We start from the raw sequence: 25753 nt of genomic DNA, 5'->3' as shown, positions 1-25753 counted from the left end.
CCGAAATTATGCTAGAGCCACAATGGCGTCACTTTCCCGAAGCGCCGACTGTGCGGGGCGCGTAGTGAACGCCACCACATCCCCACGAACCTTGGGAGGCTCCGGTCGGGAAAGGAAGCAGACCCGCCATTTTCCTGCAAGCCTCCAGTCCATTTAAACCCAGTAGGGGGAGGCGAAAGAGAGAGAGAGAAAAAGAGCGGAGCGACAGAAGGAAAGAGCGAGTGAGGGGGGAAAGAGTGAGAGAGTGTGTGGTATAGGGTGAGGGAGTGAGAAAGAGAGGATCTCTATTGTCACAAAATAAAACAAAAAAGGCGGTGGATTTCTATCTTGTTTCTCAGCCCGACGCTCAAGCACGTTATCCACATTGGTGCTCTATGGACCAAGCCGTGGATACAAACTAGCTAAATTGTGTGTTTTTCCCCCCTTATCCTGCTGGCGGCCGGTGTGGTGTGCGTGTGGGGTTTTATTTTCCCGTCCACTTCCCCGTCCTCCGTCTTGTTTGCTGCCAGGTGTTGGACGCCCCTAACGACCGCCGCTCCGTCTGGGGAGAGCCGCTCTTGCCTCTTTTGTTGCCCCCCCCCCCCCTCCACGAAAACGGCGAGAAGATGTCCGGACAGAGCATAACGGACAGGATAACGGCGGCCCAGCACAGCGTCACCGGCTCGGCCGTGTCCAAGACCGTGTGCAAGGCGACCACGCACGAAATCATGGGTCCGAAAAAGAAACACTTGGACTGTAAGTAACGGGAGGGGGGCCGTCGTCGGTAATGTTTTCCCGTTAGCCTGGGCGATGATGGGACGAGGGCTGCGGCCTAAGACGGCCGCGATATGAAATCGTGCTCTGTTACAATAAAAATAAAATGAAAATACAAAAGAAAGGAAGAAACTCCGCAGTGTTGTTTTTGTGCGTCAGATGGGTAGCTTGGAAATTAACGGTGACCCGTTGCCCGTCCGTAATTTACAGACACGTAAACAACTCTATTAACCAGATTATGGCAGAAGTACCGGCCATTTAAATGATTTAAGTATTACCGTGGCCAAAGTGAAATGCCTGTGCTGTAGTGCCTTGACGTTTTGTCCTCCTGGCTTCTGTAATATAATATCACATATCTCATTTTAGCATTGAAGCGACCTATGAGACACCAGTGAAAGGTTGCATTGGGCTTATTGGACGATGTGTACTATTGGGTTGAATTGAATTGTGTAAGCTGTATTGGAAGGAGCTGTATTGGAGGTTTTTCGTGAGGCATAGATAGATAAATGTTTCCAGATAATTTTTTTTATAACGACTTGCTACATTTCTGAGCTATTTATTGTGAAGTGCATCGAGGGCCTCTTCGGGTACTTGACGTGGTATTTATAACTCGGTGGGGCTAGCGGAGCATATTTGTTTCGATAGCCCACCTAACGTGGTGGGCTAATTAAAGTTCCTGTTTTTGGCAAAGATGGGCGAGTTTGTGATGCGATTTAACACGTCACCGCACAGAAATATCCAAAGGGCATGTCCCCTTTACTCGCATCTATTTATGAAGCTCTTGAGTTTGCCTCCATCACACCTGAATAAGGCCAAATAGCTGAAATGTATTGACCTTCGGACATTTTATACTGAGGAACCTTGTTGCCCTAACAATACGAAGTACTGATCGAGCTGGAAGTACCAAAGGTTAATTGTACTTTCGCACCATTGCTGTACCTGTTACACACTAACTTGTCAGTCATTAAACATTCACACAGACAAAAAAAGGACCTTTTCCTCCCACTATAGCCATGGGCTTCATTCATCTTAAAATAGTTCTTCCACAAAGGGGTTTAGGCTGCTTATAACAGTACTGTCATTGTAAAGGTTCATGACTCTGTGACATGGTGCTGTGCTATGCAAGTTTGAATGAACCAGTGGTAGTATCACTTAAGTGTGACAGAACTGTTCACATGATTTTACAGAAATTTGTAAAATGTCTAATGGTTTTCTTCCATCTATTATGTACCTTCTACGCATCTTCTGGAATCGGTATGATTTTTGTTGGCCCTTTTCAGAATGTGTGACATCTCAAATGTTTAATTGCCCCATACTATCTCAAAGAAATTTCAGTGTGTTAAAAGGGAAGGACGGATGTTTAGACTACTGATAAACTTATCTTGTCCTGTCATACCAGTCACTGTAAGGTCTTGGCACCCCCTCCCAAGTTGCTGAAATTTGAATGATGATTTCTTAAAACCAAATTGAATTACTAACTGGATCATGCTGACCTCTTCTGAAACAAGTTATTCTAGTACTTGGGCTAGCTCTTTCGTGGTTATGAGCCCTGTGAAGATGTTGCGTGTCATAGCAAAGGCTCCTCCTTTAACACCTGGGAACTGAACTTTTTGTTGTTTTAAATTAAGCAGCTGTTTTTGTTTGTCTATGACATACTTTAGCGATGACATCGTGACTTAACTGCAGTATAAAAAGCCAGTGCCAGAGTTTTTCTGTGCTAATTCTTCCTGACTTGGCTAGCAGTTGTGATCATGGGCTGCTTCCTGAGATGTTCAGGTTGGGTAGTAAACTGCAAATACTGTGAAATGACTTGCCCTCTAGTATCATATGAACGGTACTTGTACTGCGAATTTGCTTCTGCTTGCCCAGAAGGTTGAGGCTACTCGATGTGGGTAACCTGTGGATACGCAATATGAAATGAATGTCTCTGGATTTCAGATGGTCTTTTTTGCTATATGTTTCTTGTATAAGACCTCCCCACATTGAAATGGCTTTCGTTGAAGTAATCAGAATATTCTGCTTTCTATCCTTATGTTTTCTTAATTTTTTTTTCATGTTTACTTTATTCCTCTTCCAGGTTAATCATTACATTTCTTTTCCTTCATATTCTAGCTGTACAGGAAGAGAATATTTAATTACTGAATATATCAACCTGTAATTTGTCGTGAAAGCGGGTGTTTCTTTTTCATTTTGACATCTATTTTCATCTTGACTATGGTGGGTATTCCCAAGTTGCAGTGTACCCAGCTGAACTATAATTTAGGTAGTGGGGTCCTTTTCGTAATTGTGTACCACTGGATTTTTCACAAAAGCAGTGCATGATGAAGGGATTTAACAGCTACAATGGAAAACCGTTTTAGCAGACAGGTTTGTGTAGGCTGTGCAAATATGAACCTTGCCCTTTGCCTATTAAGGCCAAACCCTGGTAGTTATATAGTGGGATATAGTGGGTGTAAATGAGTCCCATTTTGTTGTCTTGGATAGTTTTTATCTTGGGATTTTTTCCTGGTATTTAGACCAGTGGTGGTGTGTGCACACTAACACGAGGTTACTCTCGTGCAGTCTATTTTTTTTTCTGGGCCATCTTCTCTGCTCTAGTATCAATGTTGGAGGAGGGAGACTAGACCTTGCCACATCAAGAGCTGTTCAGCCCCCAGTGCTTATTAGCATACAGACTCTTGGTTTTGTGGTGAGAGACCCATACAGCTAATTTCCTGTGAAAAGCTATTTTTAGGTTTTGCTCTATAAGGAAACCATAGACTGTCTAGTTTAAGGGCAAGCCTGAAATTCAAATGTAACAGTGCTGTTAGTTGGTGTGCATCAGTAGCCCCCCCAAACCCCCCCCCCCCCCCACGCTCTTATCCCAACATAGTTTTTGCACTAGCTTACTGACAGCTGCTTTTTTAGCTAGGAACAAGGAAGGTGTCCTAGGTGTTACGGAGTGTTGTATTGGAGTTTCCTTTGTGTCCGAAATAGTCAAGTCAACCCCACCCCCACTGTGATTTTGAAATTGATAGTCTTTCTCTACCCATTGCTTTAAATGTAGGTTTTATGGCACACCCAGCCTTCCAAATTATATTTGGTAAAGACTTGTAATTACCAGATATGAAAATACAGAACTTGTCAATTCGAACTGAAACTTAATCACGTCATACAACACGTAATGGAGAATGCTTGCAGTTTAAAGATTTCTGCTCATACTTGTGTGTCCCAACCGTGCTTAACCTTCTGATCTTAACCCTCCTTATTGGCGTGGTTCTTTTTAGGATAAAACATCTAACAACTGAGCAACAACAACAACAAGCAACAACTAAGCAGCATATGGTACATCTTGCGTTAGAATATGATGTTGCCTTGTATATTTGTGAAGTGTTAGTCAAGTCCCTCCCTGTCTGTCTATGAGAGAAAGAGAGAGGGATTCAGTCCTGATGTAAAGCAACAGTAAGCTGCTCCCCAAAGCCAGCCTTTCTGTATAGGTGTACAATTAGTTGATTCTGTTGGCTTTTCTTTGGTCTCTGCAATACAATGTGAGACAGAAATTCCCTTTGAACTCTCCTGGGTGGGGTTGCCTCAACTATGTGGAAGTTTTTCTTTTTTTCTTAGTTCAACAGTAGGAAAGGTTACTTGATTAAATGAACAACAACAACATGCTTTAATTAAGCCATGTGAAACAATGCTGTTTACGTGTACTGACTAAGAATGGAAAGCTGAGCATACTATTGTATAGTTCTTGAAATGTAATGAAGTTTTGTTCAGTTTTAGGATGTTGAGCCCACATATATTAATTAAGTCTGTATGGATTTTAAATTCTGATCTAGCACACTTTAAACTTGACATTTTGTAAAATTACTAACACATTAAGAAGAGGGGGGATTTGTGCTTCTGCATCATATGCATAGCTTACTTATGGGTGTTTATTGCCTGTAGCTATAAATTCAGATGTGCAAAATCCTGCCTTAGGGTGTTAATGCTGTTTTAGCTACACAGCTGTTCACAGGTGGGGAATTCTGTGTACATTCTGTTCGATTGCGATTTCACCTGGCATGCATTTAACATGCTGTGATCAGTTTTATGTAGGTATAAGTGTTTTTTTTGATATCTCAAAACTATTACCAGTGATGTCCCAAGGCGATATCAAAGATTGGTATTGGGTCTGATTCAGGTATTTTTTAATTGATTGGTGTTGGGTCTGATTCAGGTATTTTTTAATTGATTGGTGTTGGGTCTGATTCAGGTATTTTTTAATTGATTGGTGTTGGGTCTGATTCAGGTATTTTTTAATTGATTGGTATTGGCTACCACAGCTCGATCCAAACCCTGATCCATTTAGTTTCCTGCATCCACCTAATTTACGTCAGTTGTACAGATTGTAAGGTTCTGTCACAGGCTGCAGTAAGCCTGAGGCATGTTGCTTGAAACTACAAACTCAAGATGTCAGCCATGTGGAAATTCTTTAAATTGCATACTGAAAGTAGCCCAACAGCTACCTGCAATGTTTGCGATGCCATCCTTTCAGGAGGAGGTAGCAACGGAGTGTCCCTCTTTTTTTTTTTTTTTTTAAATTTCCTTCCAGAGCTTGGGTTGGTGTGTGAGTGGTAGGCCTCAGTATCACCTTACCTTGTAAAAGTAGGTTGCTGTAGGTCCATGTGTGAGTGGCACGGGGATTTGAGACTTGCTACCAATTTTCCCACTTTACCATTCCAGTGTATTGAATGGCTCCCTACCCACATGGGTAACAGATGCTGGAAACAACACTGAACCGCACAATAGAGCATCCCCATAGCCGTCTGGCTCATTGATGACAATTATGCCAAAATGAGTGTGGGGAAGGGTGGACAGGGGAGTCCTTTTGAAACCCCTGGCTCAAGCAGGCCATTAGAGAGTATGATTAGCTAGCCTGGTGGTCTTGGACGACATTGCCGTGCCTGTGGGGGCGTTAATGTTGAGCGTTGGCCGGGCTTCCCTTTCCTAGCATGGCAGTGTACTCATGTTGAATGGGATCAAAGCTTATTCCTGGCACCAAATTCATGAGTCAGTTCTCCGACATGGTCACACACTTGCAGGCGTCCGCTGAGAAGGAGCCTCTTGCACTTGCAGATTGGTGTAACTGTCACAGACCAGGGAGATTTCTACTGTTTGCAGGGTTACTTATTTTACTTTTTTGGTTATTTAGGTAAGAGTCTTCAGCTACTTGCATAGCTTAGTTTCATACTAACTTGGAACTGCTTCAGCTGTATATAAAATGATTTTATTGCCTTTTCTTAACATTGCCTAGTAGGGGTGTAAAGATGCATTGAGGCACCGTGATGAATCGATCAAGGTGGTGATGCAATGTATGTATCTGTTTGTCGGAATTTACTTTTAGGGTGCAGAATCCTCCTGAAAGACACTCCTACTTCTGGGTTGTGGGCTCTCACACAACTCTCACATGCTTCAGGTAAATGCACAAGGTGGCAGTGCCGGCATGCACATTTCTGAAACATAGGATGGCTGGGGCAAATTTCAGTAATGTTAATAAAGCAAGCGCTCTGGTCATTACTTTAGAGAAACTCGCCTTTTTCTGCAGCACAATGGTTAAGATATTTTGGAACCGCCCCTCTTTTTGTAGTGCAAAAAACGCATTTTATTTGCCAGGTATGGTAGCAATTGTTATGACTCTGAGTAAAAAGTAATGTTAGGGTTAGATACATGGTATATTGTTAATATGTCAATATCGGCTGTTAATCATTTAAAAATTAAGATTAATGGTCTGATGCGTCAGTCTTGGCTGATGTTTGAGCTTTATCAGTATCAAAGTTAGTAGCACCAGAGTTAAAGACACAACTACTAAAATACTGTAGATGATTGCATTGGACGAAGGGCTATTTTCAGGAGCAGAGGATGAGGAATTTCATCAGCTCATTCACCACTTAGTTGTGGTCTTAAAGTACCAGCCTGCAACAATTTATTATTAAATTTGGCTCGCAGATCGATCTTTTGTTTTCCACAGAATTTAAAAAAATATATTTAATCCCACTAATCTGCGCCGGCAAGCTCTACTGCCAGCAACCCCAGTCAGGTAGTGCTTCTTTTAATGGCTTTTTTTCTGTACAGTTCAGTTGTTGTTGGCCTTTCGATTACACTGGCTTGTTATCCCTATTTAACGATAATAAAAATTTATGTTCTGAGATTCTGCTCCCTCTGTGTTCCATGGATAGCGTGTACTTAAGTTCCCATGATAATATTTGGAGTTAAAAAGGTTTGAATTTTGGTCATCAAAATAATTGATTAATTGAATCATGATAGAAATGACAGATTTCTGGTGCATCGAGTTGTTCCCTCAGTATTCATAATCAAATTGACCCGCCTTGGCGCCAATAGCGTACACCCCTAGTGTCTAGACTTGTTCCTTTTAATTCTTTAATCACAAGTACTATTCATAAAGCACAGTGCTACCTGCTCTTCTTATCTGACAGTTGGTTTTGTTGAGCACCTTTTAGCTGTAAAGAGTGACATGGCATTTCATTTTGAAGCTGTTCATAAAATTGCTGCTGAAACATCCAGGTGCGTAATGTAATCAAGGGTGCCAAATATGATTACCCCTGTACCTGCTTTAGGGTGTAGTGGAGATGTAGCAGTTTGTAGATTTTGTATAAATAATTTACTGTTGCATAAAGGCTCTCTCTTCCCTAGAAAATGCAGCTGAGTGCTCTGAATTTTAACGAACCCATATGCTGGGGAGGTATCACCCACTTTCTTGCTATAGTTTTCTTCGAGTAGGTTTTTTTTGTTCCAAGTCATTCTTTGATATGCCACTGTATAGTTCATTAGTGACTTGTAATTACTAACCTTATTTTAGAATAAGATTTCCTTGTTTGCTAAAGGGGGCTGATTTGCATCAGTCTTCAGCAGCAGGTGTGGCTCATTTTATTGAACTTGATAAACATCTCTGGGTTTTAAATGCATTTTTGTCTAGGTTGCTTTAAACAGGCAGTGGCGTATTAAATATACAAGGTTAAAAGCCTATGGCTCATTTCACTTGGGTTGGTAAAATGGCCTTACGTAAGAACAAGGTGTCTCTTGTCCTTCAAGTTTCCACCTTTCCATAAGATCCATCCATCCATTGTCCAAACCCCGCTTATCCTTTTGGGTCGCGGGGGGTCCGGAGCCTATCCCGGAAGCTATGGGCACAAGGCAGGTTACAACCCAGGACAGGAGGCCAGCCCATCGCAACCTTTCTACACATAGCATTGTTAATTGTATAATAATGACCAAACAGAAAATGCTCATCAGCTGTATCAAAAATCAGTACTTGGTGGGTTAAAGTAGTTAATAGTTTTTGTTCCTGTTAAGAAACAGTTAAAACACTACAATGTGATTTTTAAGATGATTCTTATGAAGTGAAGTACTTTTGAAAACAAGTTCATTCAAAGTCTAAAAGCCTGCTGTCATTATCACTTTAAGGAATGTTTTGTAGTTTTTACTGTTAGTGTACTTTATTTTCTGTACTATGTAATAGTTCATAATTCAAAGTCTTCTGCCAACAGTTAAGTATGGCTATATACTGTTTAGACATGCTTTTGAGAAATCGCTAAAACTTTATGTAAATCCATAAATATTTTTTATTTTAGTTAATGTAAAATGTGCTTTGGAAGATTTTTGTGGAGATTTAAGTTTTATTGTTGCCTTGCCATTAGTAAATGGTCAAATTATCAGTCTTTAAACAAGGATGCTGTTTTGATCTGTGGAATGTGATCACTTGCTGTGGTGTGTAGCCGGTTGTAGCCTAAGTGTGCTGTGATGTCTCTGTCCTCTGAGGTGTGTCTGTCACTTCACTTTGGGCCCACGTAGGCCTGGCATCAGACTAGAAACGTGACCACAGTGGCATCAGATGACCGTCATTCAGCCAAGGTCCCAGCTCGTTACTGGCTGACAGGGCACAGTGTATTTTTTAAGCTCCTTAGACAAACTGAATTGAACCGGCAACTGTGAACCCAGGGTCATCATCCTCATGGGCTCTATTCAGGTTGTAAATTTAAGGTGTTGAGCTGTAGTTATCTTTATCTTGATCAGGGTTTACTTTTCTCCTGGTCTCCTTTGGAGGGAATCTAAACCTTTTATATAAAATGTCAATGAACATTTTAAGTAACATCCTTGTGAACAGTGGGAATGTCTTTAAGAAGCTGAGAGAAGGGTTAAGGTTTTCAGACAACATTCTACTCCCTGAACAGTAGCTACCAGAAAGTGTCACTCTTTGTCATCATGCTCAGGCATTGTTAGTTGTCGTCAGTTTTAGCAGTGCTTGATGCATTGGCCCTGGCTTTTAACGAACATTAAAATACCTCTATGGTAGTTATATGTATGATATCCCTCATAGCTACAAATGGCGCTGAAGAGCTATGTTTAGAATACTTATTTAGATTTAGTTTCGCTTGTGATTCTGGCAAAAGTCGGTGTAATTTGAAAACCGAGCTGAAGGTATATTAAACCTCTATGATGTTGAACTTGCAACAATTTGTTAAATTTGACTGGATAAAAAAATACAACATCCAGCTATCGTAACATTAGCAAGAATAGCACGAAAAATGCTGTATGCCAGCACTGCAACACGGATGAACAATTCTTCATTGCCATGGCTAACTTTTGTAGGTTTGTGGGTGAGGCAGAAGTCGGCTCATTGGCAATTCTGCTGAAATGCTTCTATTTGCGGGGGCAAATAATCTCCCACTATTTCTGAGGAACAATCTTAGTCCATACAATCAGCAAATGAGCCTCACTGACTTAATTTAACCAGAATTGCATGCGCCTGTTAGGCTTAAAGCATCATGTTGTGTTCTTGGGCTTCATTAAACCCTAATTCTCGTTTTAACCCTGAAGTTGGAGCACAAAGGTTTGTATGTTCCTTCACTGTTATCCTTTTAAGACCTCCTTGGGTTCACTTTGTCAAAATTCAGTGAAATATTGTTTATTCATGGTATTGTCCACTGTCTGTATTACAGCCAAAGTACAGATGTAATTTAATTCAGCAAAAAAGTTTATTATAAACCAAAGAGCAGTGTATATTTTTTATATATTTTTTTTGGATGTAGCTTGTTGCAGTTTCATCTTTTTTTATTTTATTTTAAAAAGGTTTTTTTTCCCCCCATTAAGCCCAGTTCCCCCATTTCCCTATTAACTTGTTGCACTGTTAATCCATATTTTTAAGATGAAGTCTTCTCTATGCAATGTGATAAAACAAACAAGCTAGTTTTGGAGTTGGCATATTAGTGCCCTTTCTGTGTATTTTTAATTCGTTGACCTATTTATAGACACTAGCTTCCTCATCTGTGCTGCAGTCATCCCCAAAGCCTGCTATCATAAACATACTTTGCAATATACACCTGAAATGTCTCAATACAGGCATTTTCAAAGCAATATGTCTCCAAATGATTGTGTGTTTAACATTGCTGTGCATTATGGGATTGAGCTTTGATTTGTGCTTCCTGTGGTATAATGCAATATGTAATGCAATGCCTTCACCCTTGGTTCTACTGTTTCTCTGAGGACTTAGAGCCGTCCCTAGACAACACAGCCAATGAGACTGAATGCTGCAGCTCAGTAAGGTTATGCTGTCCTAGTTTTTCTTTCCCCCCCCTCCTCATGATGACTGTAATATATAGGCCATAAAGCAAGACCTTCCTTGACAAGAAAGCCAGCATGGTTCAGATTTTGTTGCCTGTCTGAACTGGAGAAGTGGGGAGGCCTGGCTCAGAACTCTACGTTTTCGGTTCAGGGTGAAATAGCGGGCTTGAAGAAAAGCATTTCTGACATTCTTGTAGTCCTCAGATTGTTTTGAATGTAAACAGTGAACAGGATGTTGTGCAGATTGACAATGGTGATGTAGATGATCAAATGAGACTGTACAGTGCTATTTGGGGTCTAAATTTCCTGTTTTTTGTCAGAAAACCCAAATTGTGCTTACACTTGGAGACTAAAATGTTTGGATTGCAGGACATGTTTCCACATGTACTAAGTGCCTGCTTTTTGGGATGAATGTATAAAGTTAAACGAATAACACCTGTATTGCAACAATGTGGTTGATGCAGTTTACTTGTATTTTGGCAAGTGATGATTGGACCGAATACAAATTTACCATATTTGGTATTGTGATATTGCTCTTGGATATGCTTGGTCAGGCTTGTCTTTGAAAGTGTGATTTGTAGCTGGTTTTGGCTGGTGATATTTTACACTATAAAAGTAGATGCATGTTTTCTAACCTGTTTGAATTTTTAAGCTGTGGTGCTCTTTTTTGGATTGTGTTTAATAGTGTTCATGGGTTCTTTTATACTTTTTAAGTTGATGTAAATTTGGATTATACAGTATAGCTTACCTTTGATAAAATATATGGTCATGAACAAAGCATTACACTATCAGTCAAGGCTGTACCCATTGTATTTCAGACAGTCAGTGATCTTTAGTTTAAACTTTACTTCTCAAGGATTTAGTATGTTTAAATTAGAGGCCTGAATCAAGTGGAAAGGTTCTTTGTGTTTTGAGGTCCATTTTTATTTTGATCTGAGCTTCATTTTACAGAAGGTTCTTTTAGGTTGTTAAAATCGTGTAAATGCGTCTCAGCCTGAAAGACTGGCACTGTGGTCAATAGGGAGCTCCGTCTTGTGAAGGTTGACACTAGTGAAGAGCATGGATTTCATTTTCTGTGCCTTTTATATGAACTTGTCTGAACCCGTAGCCTGCGTGAATTCCCAGCTGCCTCATTGTCACCCTCTTGGCAACCAATTGCATCATCAGAGGCCACAGAAGTCTCTGTACTATACCGGAATCCAGCCAGTCGGCTCTTGCTTTAACTTCCTTTGCGCTAAGGTTTCTGGAGCGGGATCCAAATTCTTTACATTTGCAGCTGCAGCCCTTGCCAGACGATGTGTAGTTTTCACCACTGATGTGAAAAGCAGAATGTGACCACTGTATTCCTGCCATTTCATGCAGCCAGCTGAGTCCACGCAGGGAGGAGGGGCACTCTCTTATTTGGGGGTTTCTTTAAATAAATTGTTGATTTCCCCAGCCTTTTTGGGCCTTAAATATTTGGATGGAGGTGGGTTAAAAATGGCATCTGCATAGGCAGAAATATCTCCTTCCTGGGTTTGTGTGGTAAGACTTGTTGCACTGCCTCTTAATCGCTGAAGTACAAACCATTCATTTCTTAAAACTCGTGATTTTTGCTCAATGGACATAAAAAATTGGCAGAATACTTAGGGCTTTTTTTTTCCTTTTTAATACACAGTTGAACTTTTCCTAGCTGCTTGGTATCAAGTGGGGGGGGGGGGGGAAGGTTCCAGTTTTACCCTTTGCACACACAGCTTTAATGTGTTGAGTTAATGTTGCCAGATAGTCAAGTGACCCGTCTAATAGTTTATTTTTTTTTCAATGTGGGATATGCTGCTTTGACAGTTTCTTTGATGTTTCAGCATTTATCACAACATTTATGTTTGCTAGTGTTTAATGGAAGTTGTACAGCTTAAGCAATTATACTTAATCACACACAGTTCAAAGAGAGCAGAAAAATTCTCTCCCTTTGCTTCAGAGTCGAGTTCATTTCGCCTGTAAGAATGTGTACGTTTGTAGTCACTAGCTATTGCATACATCTGGATTTTCCCTTAACAATGGGCATGACTAAAATGCAAGACTGAGTACAGTTGTTACTTTTTAATGAATATTTTCTAAAGAAGTCTGCTATCGTTTCCTATGCCGTTGATTGGTGTGCACTCTGCCAAAGTGTGATTGTTATTTTTGCTCTGTCTGGGAACATGGTAATCTCTGATGGTTGTGTTTTGATGACCCTCAGGGATGCCGTGGTAGAGTCATAACTAGAGCTGTCACTATCGATTATATTAATAATCGAGTAACCTTCTGATTTTTTTATATATAATATATACAAACCGACCTTGGATGTATCTATATGCATGATATGCACACATGCTGTTGTCACATCAGAAGAATCGTAATAGCTGGGTTAAAATGAGTACGGAGGGAAAAAGTGGTCACCAGAAGACATTTGTCTTCTGTTCACTGCAAATGTTTTGTATTCTATCGAGAACATATTGATGAAAAGCAAGTGATTTGTCGCTGTAAGATGCTCCACCTCCCCAGGAGAATAGTGTGGTGTAACATACACCATCACTGTCCCATTGCTTTGTGTCAGTTGGTGACAGCCCCACCAGCTTATTTGACACACTGATAATTCGTTCTATTTAGCTCCAGTTTATATTAGGTACAATTTTAAAAAATATATTTTGTAATCACAATATCACAAAAACGTGATGAAATAAGTCATTCATGTTTGTTTTTGAAAAACTGCTCAATGTGAGCTATCAACATGGCGGGTGAGGACGTGTGCTACAGATCAGGTAGTGACATGTTATAACCACCCATCGAAGTTTACGTGAAGTTTGGAAACATCGGTAGGAGGACATAAAAGATCATGATATCTATGATTCATGTGAAAAGTAGATCGTGGACGTCTTCAAGATCAATCGCGATATAATATCATCCCTAGTTATTAGCATTCTGTGGTTATTATGCACCATATAAGCTAAGATGGTGCAGCTAAGCAGTGGGGGTTGCATTTGTTTTAGCAGAGATTATCTCTAGATACAGGAATTATAGTAGGGAAATTAACCCTAGTAATTTATTAACTCCAAGAGGGCACATAGCTTATAGTTGTCTGTGAGTAACAACATTATTGGGTGAGTTTGTGGATGTCGTCTTTTAAGGTGTGGTTGCATTGCAGTCATGCCTTTCAGTATTGAGATGAGTGCATTGTTATTCACATTTAATGTGCTCCCGCACAACCGAGGCTTTCCGTCTTTTTCTCCAATTTTAATCTATGACTTTTAAAAATCGAGTAATCGTGACAGCTGTAATCATAATGCATGTGTGTTCTTTGGACGAAACAAAACCTTCAGCAAGAAGATTAAAATCTTTTGCAATTTTTAAACAACTGTCAGGTTCTCTGCGCCCTGTATGTTAGGGAGCTTGTTTCGCACGAGGCTCCTTGCTGTAACTTTTTCTGTTTCCTCACTGATAACCTACTTTCATTTATAAGTATATATCCGAACGGGTCTTACAAGAATGTAATGCTCTCATTATGGTGCCAAGTCTGCCCCTGTGACGGGTCGATCAGTGTAGCTGGTGGCGTTGAGAAGGCCTTGTACGGTACTGTGCCATTTGAAGTATCCTGATGTTAAATGGAGTAAACACAACTAAGGATGCACCAATCAATTTGACTAGTGATTTGGAAAAGCCAGATTTTCACCCTAATCACGCTGACTGGCAATAGGCCAATGAGTCTAAATACGGCCAATTTTGTGAGCAGATCAAGTAGTTTTACCAGGTAACGTTACTTTTTGTCCTAAATCGGTTTCCATTCATAGATGTGTCCCCCATGCCTCACCTTCCCTCCTTCCACTAATGTTGTGTGATAGGTGAGGTAAAACACTTATTGTTTGACATGAAAAGGTTATTTTAAAATATTTTGCTTGGAGAAAGCTTAGTGAATTATAGAAGGGCTTTAAAAAGTTCTAGTCTGCTAATTATTAAATAATAAAAAAAAAAAAAAACAGATTTCGGCCTGGAACGGTATAGGCAGGTCAGGCTTAAAAATATCAGCAGTCAGGACTTGCCATCCCTGAATACAACTAAATCATGAAAATGAATTTTTTTTCCCACCAGATTTGTATTTTTGTTTTGTGTGTAAGGGTTATCACACAGTATAAAATATATTTTGTTATCAGTGAATGATTGTTTTTGGGGTGCATGAAACTAATGAAATATTTCTGTCGTGCATCTGCCAAGTGCCAGCTTGGCATGTAATGGATTTAAATATTCTATCAGGGCAGCATTAGCCTGCAGTTATATCAAATTGCATGTCTGTCCTACAGCTGAGCCATGCGTATCACGCTGCTGAGGAATGTCTGACTTCCAAGATCTTCAGGTTTGGTGTCCCTTTTTTTTTTTCCTGGCAGATCAGCCCGAGGCTGCAGGTTGTGCTAGTTTTCAGAATTGTTCAGATTTTGTTTTGTGTTGCTTTTCCTTTTGCTTTTTACTCTTGAGGCAAGCAGACATGTGGGGTATGTTTGTGCTTGGTAAATGGCACTTTAACTTCTGAATGCACCACAGTCGTGTTGTTGAAACGTCAGATGTAATGCCCCGTATGGGGGATCCAGACCACTGGTTCTGGCTCGTGCTTTCAGGCCTGTTAGAATACTTCTCATAGAACTTTATCTTCTAAAGAGTGAGGACCACCTTCTATATACATGCAATGCTGCTTTCTGACTTGGTTACTCACTCACCAGTTACACGTCTGCTTTTCTTCTTGTGTTCCTCCTGACTACGTGAGAGGGATTGGAACAGAAATTCACCGTGCTCATTGGCACTTTGTTGAGCCTGAAGGAACCTTAGTAACAATTACATGTGCACTTCTATAAGTACTAAACCGTGTTTAGTTCAGCTTTGCCTTAAATGCTCCCTGTGTAGTTGTATTTTGTTTAAGAACATTACCTTCAATTTGGTTGGTAATCCATATTTCTCAGTGCTCGTGTCACTGGTTTATAAACATTTTAGTGCTACGTGACAGGAAATGGTCACGTCAAACTTGCTATTTGTTTAATGCTCTGGTTACTTCATATTTTCACTTCTACCATTATGCACTGCCAAATGGTTTGTTCATTTACAAACTTTTTTTTAAAGCAAAAAAAAAAAAGGTGGAGCAACATTCATCAGCAGTGTACAAGTCCCCAGTCTGTCTATCTTAAAGGTTTTTTTTTTATTGGCAGATGTGTGTTAACTGCAGTTCATCATCATAATGTTCACAAGACCGTGCTCTGTAAATAAACAAACCTGTCAGAAATGTCACAAGTTCCTTTGGGTGTTTCCCCAATTTATACAAAATACAAATTCCATGCAGCTGCAAAAAAAACACATGAGAGTAGTATTGTTTGGATGTGTTCTGTTGCCATTTAGCAAGTGAAAGAACATGCAAAGCTTTGTGTTACAGCTTCAGGGCTAAAAAGCACAGACTATATATTCAGTCCATTCTCGAAGGACTCTCGCATTTATTAGGAATTAGCACTTACTATCACGTGTATGTGTAATGCTTAGTTAAACTGTGGATGAAATGATGCTGCCCAGTGCATTAATGGATAGCATAAATAAACCAGTAATGACCATGGAGGCATTAAAATTTAAAAATGAATTGGGTATATGTGCTCTAAGAGCCAGGGAACAGCTTGTTAGTCAGCATTGTGCTTAGAGCTTTCGTGTTACAATATGTTAACAAAAGGGCACAAAGAAATTGTTGGTTATGAAAGGGAGGTTTTGTTCATTTTAACTGTATGATCTTTGTGTGAGCATCCTATTGATATTTGTCAGACTTTGGGATCACCCTATACTTGTCATTTGCAGAAGGTGTGGTGTCATGCATGCTGATGCAGACGAGGGTGATAAGTGGGTTGGATTTTGTGATGGGAGCAGTTCGTGAAGTATAGCCCTTTTGTTACTCTGCCAATATAATTACCTGCTTGGCCCTGTGGAGTGTTTCTATAATGCAGCCTTCTGCTGTATTAGTTCAAAGTTCTTGTTTTGATGTACATTTTTCAAGTCCTGTCTACACAGTTGTTGTAATAAAAAGTAGATTTATCCAAGGGTAGATATAGAGTTCCTATATTGGGGTTTGCAGACATCAGGCTTAGGATGTGGCATAGACCAAGGCCATCCTCACGGTGGGGGGGAGTCCAGATGGTGGTGGAGACCTGCCAAGGGGAAACGAGGCTCAGAAGTTCTTTACCCTCCAGATAGCGGCTGTAGTTATGGCCTGCATACAAACTTGTGAAACCATACACACGACGAACTCTGCATCCTCTGGTTTGGAATCACACTGCTCAGATGTACCGTACCTTTCAGGGTCTTCAGTTTTTCTGGTGTTTAGCTTGTGTTTTTTTTCCCCTGTGTTCTGGCAGTAATCTTTCCCCAATGTCTCTCCCCAGACCTGATCCAGTGCACCAATGAGATGAATGTGAACATCCCCCAGCTGGCCGACACCTTGTTTGAGAGGACCACCAACACCAGCTGGGTCGTGGTCTTCAAGTCCCTCATCACTACCCACCACCTCATGGTCTATGGCAATGAGGTGAGCGACATGCAGCTGCCGTCGCGCTCCAGTCTGAATTCAGGGATGGTCTTTAATGGGTACATCCCGTCTTGGAGGGGCTCTGGGATAGAACAGCATGAGTTTCCCCGTCACTTCCCTTTGTGTACTTGTCTTTGCCCTTAATGAGATGTTACTTGCGTTTCTTAGAGTTTTATGTATGCTGATCTTGTTTTTTACACTTGCATTAACTTCTGCCTTGTATTGAGTGGGAGTGATTATTAGTTTGTGAATAGCCAGGGTTATGCTTTATAGAAGACCAATGCTAACCATGTTCTCGCTTTACACTGCACGCTACTGTAGTTGCCTAGATAATCTCAATGTTTGCTTGTTTATAGTGGTGGATTTACCTGTTTTTATGCAAAGTGTGTGACAGCTGAGATTTTCAGTGTAATGGCCATTGTAAAGGACTCTTGAAGGCTGACTTGTTCCGATCTGCTCAATCAGATTTATTGTGGGGATAAAACCCCATTATGTTGAACTTTGCTCTATGTTCTGTGCAGTTCTAATCATTTTTCTTTTTTCTTTTTTTTTTAAATTGCAGCGATTTATACAGTACTTGGCTTCAAGGAACACTTTATTCAACCTGAGCAATTTTTTGGACAAAAGTGGGTTACAGGGTGAGTGATACTGGTTTGACAGTCGGTTTCGCATTTGACATTTCCCACATGCTAGCAGAAGATGTGCTAGACCACATGAAATGAATATGCAAATCACAAACATTTAGAAGCCCGTATTCTGGTTCTGTCAGACATGACTGGTTCACTGCTCCTCCAGCTGGCGTGTCATGTCTGGGTGGGCGGAGCCTTCTGGTAGGTGACGCGTGGAGTGTGATAGCTGAAGGTCTTTAAAGCCTAATCAGTGCCCAGCATAGGATTGTGGATGATATTAGTGCCTCCCTCCTTCCAGGGTGTACATGATTATCTGCTTTATTGTTTACATGTGGCCTTCTGGGGCAGAGTTAGCAAGACATGTTTTTCCACATACAAGGCGCACCGGACTTTAAGGCGCTTTAAGCAAAACAAAACAGTCAGATAAGCCAGTCAACCAAAATTTATTTTGCATCACGTGTTCACAATGACAGTCAACATTGTTCAAACGTTTATGAGCGTCTTCACTACTCTTTAACACGTAAAAAAACAAGAGTCTTATACCGCTAAATCAAAAGTCAGCCTATTAACAATAACTCACAATTGAACACTTATAATACGGTCCTATACCGCTAAATCAAAAGTCAGCGTATTCATAATAACTCTTGAAATTGTTAATTTATAACACGTGAAGCACTACACAATACACTCACTTTTCAATACTAAAACATTCAAATCGCTTTGAGTTCAGTATGCACAACAGAAATTAATCCACGTTTTAAAGCGCACTGGATTATAAGGCGCACTGTTATTTTTTTTAAAAAATCAAAGGCTTTTTAGTGCGCCTTATAGTGCGGAAAATACGGTATGTTAATTCCCGGGTGCACCGTCATGGCAGCCCATGGGGAAGGCAGGGTCTCTAGAGCCCTACAGCTCAGTATGACGTGACGCAGCAGCCACGTCAGTGCCGTCAGAGTGCTGGAGCTACCGGGCAGCCCCGATGGTAACTGCTCGCCAGCTCTGACTCCCAAACTGCTGGCAGACACTGAGTCCACTTACTGGAGACTCTGTTACCAGACAGCTCACTGTTTAAAATGAATAACTCCCACTCTGACTCCTCATGCTTTGCCTTGCATTTGCAGTCGATTTCTCTCTTAACCTGTAACAGTATTTGTGTTAAGTCCCCCTTCTGGTTTTACAGAATGTTACTCTCCAACATCGCATTTACATTTATTCATCTGGCAGACGTTTTTCCAAAAACAGCAAGTGTTTCTCTGTGTTTAGGCCTCTGAGGGGCACGCATGTCTGTGCTTAGGCAAAGAGGGCTTTAAATATAAAAGGCCACCTAGTTAAATGAAGTGCCCTTGATCAGGCTCTCGTACAGGGATGGCACAGTTTCTCACTGCGTGTCTGTGTGGTTTCATTCCATGTTGGTAAAGTGATTTCTACCTGTGCAGACCGACCGAAATTGCGGTGCCCAGGCCACAGGAGCTGAGCAGAGCCTGTTAGCAGATGTGCAGCACTTTGTCACAGGCCAAAATCCATGTATACTTTATCTTCCCAGGTTATGACATGTCGACTTTCATCAGAAGGTATAGCCGTTACCTGAATGAGAAAGCAGTTTCTTACAGACAAGTCGCTTTTGACTTCACAAAAGTAAAACGAGGGTAAGTTCGCTTTCCTTTTTTTTTTTTTTTTTTTCTTCTTTCTTCCTTCCTTCCCCCAGCTGTTCAGTATTTAGAAATGAACTCGTTTGATTTCTGTTAAGCTGTCCAGGCAACTTTTTGTGGTAGAAGGCCAGTGATCTCAATGTGAAAGATGTGTGCTGCTCTCCCGATCTTCCACCTCCGAGCCCCTCTGCGTCTTCTGAGTGATCACAACACTCGCCCCTCAGACAAAATAAACTGTTTTCTTAATTCACCTTAATGATGTTTTTATACCAAAGTGCTGATGGAGTGATGAGGACCATGAACACAGAAAAGCTCCTAAAGACCATCCCTATAATTCAGAATCAGATGGATGCTCTTCTTGATTTCAACGTGAGTAGTTCTTTTGTGATCCTGAATAGACAAGAGAATAAACTATTTGCCGCTATTGATAATTGTTATGCTGGCCAGTTCTTTTGTAATAGTTTTTTTTTTCCCTTAGGTCAATGCCAATGAGCTTACAAACGGGGTAATCAATGCAGCTTTCATGCTCCTGTTCAAAGACGCAATCAGGCTGTTTGCGGCCTATAATGAAGGAATCATCAACCTGTTAGGTGAGCGGCTCCGCAAGGACCTGCTTTTATAGACCCTTTGGCCCTCATGGTGTTTCGCCAACACGGGGAAACCTTTGAGTTTTTGGTTGGCCTCAGATTGTTGAATTTGTAACGTTATCACTGTACTTGTTGAACTACCGGTCATGCTGCATTTTTTTTCTTTGAATTTACGGCTGTGTCGGTATTTCTTGGCACGTTTCTTTTGGGCACGCCATCATGAGTTAAATTATAGGAGCTTGTATGTGTTTATCACTGCTGTGTCAAAGGTCAGTCAGCTGCTCATTAAGACAGTGGGATAAATGCACAGCTGTCATCTTGCTGAGGTCATGGTTCACAGAGGCATCCGTCCATGCTGTCGACGTGCCCTGACCCCCCCCCCCCCCCACCCCACATAGTGTCCAGTTTCATTAAGTGTGTGGTCACATCGTGTCGCCAGCCTAGCTGAGGGATGACACTTTTAGTTCCCTCTTAAAGTGCTTTGCCCTTATGGCTCTGGGTTAACTTAAAGCAGCTGTGTCTCCGTATGGCTATTTTTCAGTAAGTCCTGTATATAAATTTCCCTGTAAGCTGGCTGGCACGCCGTGAAGAAGAAAGCCTTTGTTTCCTTTTCAAATTAATTTTGAACCCTGACCCTTCAAAACAGAGAAATACTTCGACATGAAGAAGACCCAGTGTAAAGAAGGCCTTGACATCTATAAGAAATTCCTCACCCGGATGACAAGGATCTCGGAGTTCCTCAAAGTCGCGGAGGTGAGCTTTCCCGGGATGCTTTTAAGGGGTCCTGAGGGCGACATATTCCTGACCTATGCTCTCTCTCCACAGCAAGTGGGCATCGATCGGGGGGACATTCCAGACCTGTCTCAGGTAAGACGCCTGCCCTGGTCCTGGCCGATGAACTCACTCTCCCTCTGGCTTGCCCCCTTGCTAGTACCTCTTCCACGTCTCCCTGGCCGAACTCACTTGCGACCTTTTGCTGCCTGTAACTCCGCCCGGCACAGACTTCCGAGGCACTGACGAGCGCATGAGGGCCCTCTGTGCATGTCGCCCATGTGGCAAACCTTAATTTTCCTGACTTCTCACTAAATACAGCAAATAAAGGTGTTAAGATGTTGGTTGGTTGTTTGGTTGTCGCTATTAGAATTTGGGGGGGGGGGGGGGGTGTGTGTATTTGTATGTGAGCAGGTTTCAGATTTTCCAAGAATAAGTGGCACAAGGATTTTTGGTAGTGGTGGTTTTTTTTGTCAGGAAGGATAGAATATTACTGTTTGGAAGGGAGAGGGATCAGAATCGGTGCAGTTAACCTTATGTTTTTCAATCGGTGTTTTCATGGTGGTGTTTTAACTGCTAGTGAATTAGGCAGTTGTACTTTTTCTATTCCTGTCTCTGACAATTACCACCTTTATATTCTGTATCTTTCCTTATCTTTCCGTTTTCAGTTTACGGTTTGTGTAAGTATCTGCATCTCACTCTCTCCTTTTCTGTGTGTGTTCAGTTGGAAATTTCAGCTTGGTGTACATGTTAAAATTCTCTGCATGCCCGCCGTATCTGGTCGTCTCTGGGTTCTGCTCGACCCCTCCCATCCTGAATGAGTGTTTGTCTTGTGATAGGCCCCCAGTAGCCTGCTGGATGCTTTGGAGCAGCACTTGGCTTCCCTTGAAGGAAAGAAGGTCAAAGATTCCACTGCTGCAAGCAGGTATTGTTTGTATTGTGGCTCCTTTCCACTCTTTGCCACTTTCACCTGAAAAGTGACTTCAGAGTGTGATCTCTGTGAGCACTTGTTCAGGCAGGTCCCCATGGCTCTCAGCGTGGCTTGTAGCTATGTTATTTGTCTCTGTCTGCTCTTTCTCAAAGCTGTCCAACTGAGAAATTTTGTTAGGACCCTCTGAAATGCATACTGGCCCCTTTCAGCTACTCTTATCAGATCTTCTGGAAATAACATATGACTGGATATTATGATGTTAAGCTTCCTGTTACTTTCCTGATGGTTTTTTTTTGGCCTTCAGTGATAAACATTCTCTCCTCTTGATTTTCCAGAAGTTGAACATCCAAAGTAGCGATTATTAATTTGCCACTCACTCTCACGAATTCGCACCAATGCGCGTGTCAGGGCACATCGAAAGGACGCGTACATCCCACAAATGTCGCCCGGTGCCAGAGGAGCATTTCCGATGGCGCCAGTGTTACAGTGCTGTCTGGACCTGTAACCCCCCCCCCCCCCGGTCTCACATGTCCAGGGCCAGCACCCTCTCAAATGCAGTGTCGTCGCTGGCGAACACGGGTATCTCCTTCACCAAAGTGGACGAAAGGGAAAAGCAGGCGGCACTGGAGGAGGAACAGGCTCGCTTAAAAGCACTCAAGGTACACCCCCCCCCAGTAAAGGAAAAAGGCTCGCTGTCTATATTCTTTTTAGCCAGGCAGTAATCTCTAAGCTGCGAATGCCAGCTGGGTATTGATTTTTTTTTTGCAGATTTTGTTTCACCTGAAGTGGGTAGTGATGCAGGCTGCTGGGGGTTTAACTGTAAAGTTTAAGCTGGAAACCGGCAAGATGTGTTGGTTTCCAGAAGGTTTCCGATTTCTGTTCGAGGTGTGTCTGTGTGTCTGGGAATTTCTTGGCAGCAACTTTTATACAGTGTCGTTCCTTTTTTTACCTCTGAATTTGTCTAAGGTGTGTGTGTAGGTGTGCGTGTGTAGGTGTGTGTGTGTGTGTGTCACATTTGGCAACCAACATGTTCCCAAAGTACGGTTTGCGGTAAAACCTGAAACTTCCTTACTTTTCGGGACATTTTCCAGGGTCCTCATTTAGCCTCAGTTTCATAAAAATCTGCAAATGCAGTCAAAAAGGTTAAAATGCCAAGTCTTGTATCTTGTTTGGTTACTGTTGGTTAAGGTTAGGGCTGGGTTAAGGGTGTCATGATTGGGATTTTCCCATAAAAATCAGTGTAATGTCCCCCCTTAGATAAGTATGCCAACATGTGTGTGTGTGTTCTAGGTATGGTGTGATAGGGCCTTGGCATAAAAATGTTTTAAGTTTCTTTGGCTACTTTGAATTTTGGTGATCAGTGGTCATTATTGACACACCACAGCACACAACCACGAAATGTGTCCTCTGCATTTAACCCATATGTGACTTCGTATACCTCAGTGGTCCCTTGCTGGTCGGGGATTCGAACCAGCAATCTTTCAGTTACAAGTGCGCTTCCCTAACCGTTAAGCCAGCACTGCCCATTTTCCTAGGAGCAGCGTCTGAAGGAGCTGTCAAAGAAGCCCTCCACGACTGCTGCGTCACCAGTCTCTACCACCGGGGGCACAATCAGTACTGCCCCGGCGATTGACCTCTTCTCCACTCCCAGCTCCACAAACAGGTATTGATTCTCTTGATTGGCTTGTGATTAGGTTCCCTAGGCCTTAGACCTTGTATGTCTACTATAAGGCTTTTTGTATAACTTAAATCACAGATGGTTGTATTGTCATCTTCCACATCAGGCTGAAGTGATCATTTTTTCTGTTTTGTTCAAATGAAATATATGGACAGTGTTGGGCAGACGCGAACTCCGCAGGAACTTACTGGTTACGCATGGGTTCAAGTCCTTTAGGTCATGCCCAGTCACTCTCCATGTGCAATGCTCTGTAACTCTGTGCAGCCATCTGAGTTGGTTGTGGATGGTTCCTGATGTTGACTGAAGCAGCTTCTTGGCTTTTTCCTTCTCGCCCAGCACTTCCAAGGTGCAGAGTGACTTGCTTGACCTGCAGCCAACATTTCAGCCACAGATGCCAGTCTCCACAGGCCTGCCTGTAGCAAACACATGGGCAGGTAGGCAGCCCCGATGCTTAGCTATACGTTATTTACACTTGACTGTAAGTCAAGTGCTGCTCTATCAGGCGTTGAGTTAAAGGTGATAAGTAGTTTTAATATTTATATAATGATTGGCAGAACATTATGATTTAAACATTAAATATGATCGAGTAGAAATGCCACTTCATTAATTGTAATCTTATGGGAACTCTAATTTTTAATCATGATATGGCATGGTACAGTCTTTCGAAGGAATACTCTGAGATTAGGTTGCTTGAATGCTAAGGAGGAGTCGCAGACTTCCAAAGACATGCTCTTGTACAGGACTGAGTTCCAGTATATTCAAGTATAATCATATGCAGGTCCTATCACTGTGCTTGATGTGGAGGTCAATAGCTGTGAAAAAGTTACACAATGATAAGCTGAAACTGATTACCTTAGCTTAAATGCTTACTTAACCGTGATGGGTAAACTCATTCTCTAATGATGCATTTAGAAATGCATATCCCTCATTTCCCTTGCATAGTTTCTGCAAGCATTGTTCTTCAGTGTGGTCAGGTGACACTTTGAGGTACTGTTGTGTCGTATTGGGTTTTTACTTCAGTACTAAAAAATGGGTTTCTGCAGGGTGTAGTTTATGATCTAGCAGGACACTAGTGATTGGTGATCTTTCTCATGATGCCATCTCTGCATGGTCTGAAGGAAACAATTTAGTGTGTTCAGACAACAGCATTGCAATCCAGTGCATCTCTTCAATTTAAAAAATCGAACGTTTTATTGATGTTCACTCATCTTGAGTTTTTATCTCTACTGGCATATGATTGTGACTAGAAGTGGTCATAGAAAGACTGGTTTGTACGTTTTTGTTTTTGAGTTTGGACGTTCCATCAGTAATTTAAATGTGCACCTCCGGTAAATCGCACAGATAGGTGATGCTTTCGGCTTTGATTTCATCCGTTTATGTAGGAAAACACGTTATTTGGAGGTAGCCGCATTCTTTGGGAGATATCAGCCTTCTGTGTGTGTTGTTTTGGTTCCTGTCTGCATCCAGGTGTCCCCTTTTGTTCTGCAAGTCCTCATAACTCTGCAGTTATGGTGGATCTTTAAGGTGGATGTTGTAGAAATGCCTGAAGGTGACACACATAAAATTTAAAGAGGGACTGTAAACTTTAAGTGAAAATGAGGGTGGTTTTATGTGCAAATTTTTTTGTTGCATGATCTGTTGTATTTGTCACATCTTCCTCTAACATCTCCCTGTTCTCTTGTTTTCTTTCCTTTTGCCTGCATATAGATCCTTTCACTTCTACTGAAGCTGTCGATGACTCCATTCCAAACTTAAACCCTTTCCTTACAAAACCTGTTGTCGATGCTGTCCATCTTCCTGTTGTGTCCTCAGACGGTGTTAGTTTTTCTTCTAGGACACCCAGTCATGAAATGTTTGGTGGTAAACGACTTTATTTTCTCACTCTTACTGTGTTTAGTTTCCTGCTCTTTCTTGTTGGGTTTGGAAGTCAGTGACCTTCCATGCCCTGCATGCTCTGTTGTACTTAACCGATTCATTAGACATGTTTGTCTTTTTTTTTTTTTTTTTTTTTTCTTTTGTCCGTATGTGTTTTATAAGGTTTTTTTCTTTTTCAAATAGTCCCCCTTCCCATTTAAACAATGCTTTGAACGATATGAATTATTTGATTCTTGGCCAGAGGAATGAGTTGATTTGTGTTCCCTGAGGGAAATGGGGTAAGGAGGGGCTGTAAACACACAGAAGAATGTGGAGACCAGTTGCTCTTGTACTCTGTTACTCTTTGAGTAAGGAATGGGTGATTTAGGGCTCTGCACGTTGGTTTGAGGGTGATGAGTAACCTGTGAGAATGACCCCCACCCCCTTGGCTCCCATTGCCTTATCTGTGGCCGCTGTAGCTCTTGGCAGAAGGGGTGGTGCCGATTCTGTCTGGTTCAGGATTTGAGGTCATGTCCACACACCAGTAGGTAGAAATGGCAAGCAGGCAGGCAAGGTGCAGTGGTTTTGTTTTTGTGAATATATTCACAACCATTTCCAGTGTACACCCAACTCCAGGAAGTTCTTATCCGCTGAAAAACATTATGCTTTTGAGGTAGTTATGCAGTAGTTAAGTGTTTGTGTCTCGTTTAAAGAGAGACTTTATTTTGCCTTTATATAGTTT

At 41.6% G+C, this 25753-nt stretch overlaps 1 protein-coding gene across 29 annotated transcripts in view; it reads left to right on the top strand.

Annotated features, from left to right (window-relative positions):
• Positions 1-49: 49 nt before the first annotated feature.
• Positions 50-25753, top strand: part of picalma (phosphatidylinositol binding clathrin assembly protein a) — a 37669-nt gene continuing 11965 nt past the window's right edge. For 6 of the 29 annotated variants that reach the window (XM_023835039.2, XM_023835037.2, XM_023835038.2 and 3 more), the window contains exons 1-14: positions 53-735; positions 16770-16912; positions 17475-17550; positions 19085-19187; positions 19466-19559; positions 19669-19780; positions 20424-20530; positions 20603-20644; positions 21217-21228; positions 21388-21473; positions 22015-22138; positions 23015-23142; positions 23494-23591; positions 24865-25017. In XM_023835039.2, coding sequence (XP_023690807.1) covers positions 606-735; positions 16770-16912; positions 17475-17550; positions 19085-19187; positions 19466-19559; positions 19669-19780; positions 20424-20530; positions 20603-20644; positions 21217-21228; positions 21388-21473; positions 22015-22138; positions 23015-23142; positions 23494-23591; positions 24865-25017 — 1408 coding nt within the window. In that variant the 5' untranslated portion in view covers positions 53-605. Of the gene's footprint in view, positions 736-16769; positions 16913-17474; positions 17551-19084; positions 19188-19465; positions 19560-19668; positions 19781-20423; positions 20531-20602; positions 20645-21216; positions 21229-21387; positions 21474-22014; positions 22139-23014; positions 23143-23493; positions 23592-24864; positions 25018-25753 lie in introns of all 29 variants that reach the window. The other 23 variants (XM_023835052.2, XM_072713695.1, XM_023835031.2 and 20 more) reach the window with 13 other exon arrangements.

This window comes from Paramormyrops kingsleyae, chromosome 6 (genome assembly GCF_048594095.1).
Source record: "Paramormyrops kingsleyae isolate MSU_618 chromosome 6, PKINGS_0.4, whole genome shotgun sequence".
NCBI classification, from domain to species: domain Eukaryota; kingdom Metazoa; phylum Chordata; class Actinopteri; order Osteoglossiformes; family Mormyridae; genus Paramormyrops; species Paramormyrops kingsleyae.
This window is presented reverse-complemented; position numbering and strand designations above follow the sequence as displayed.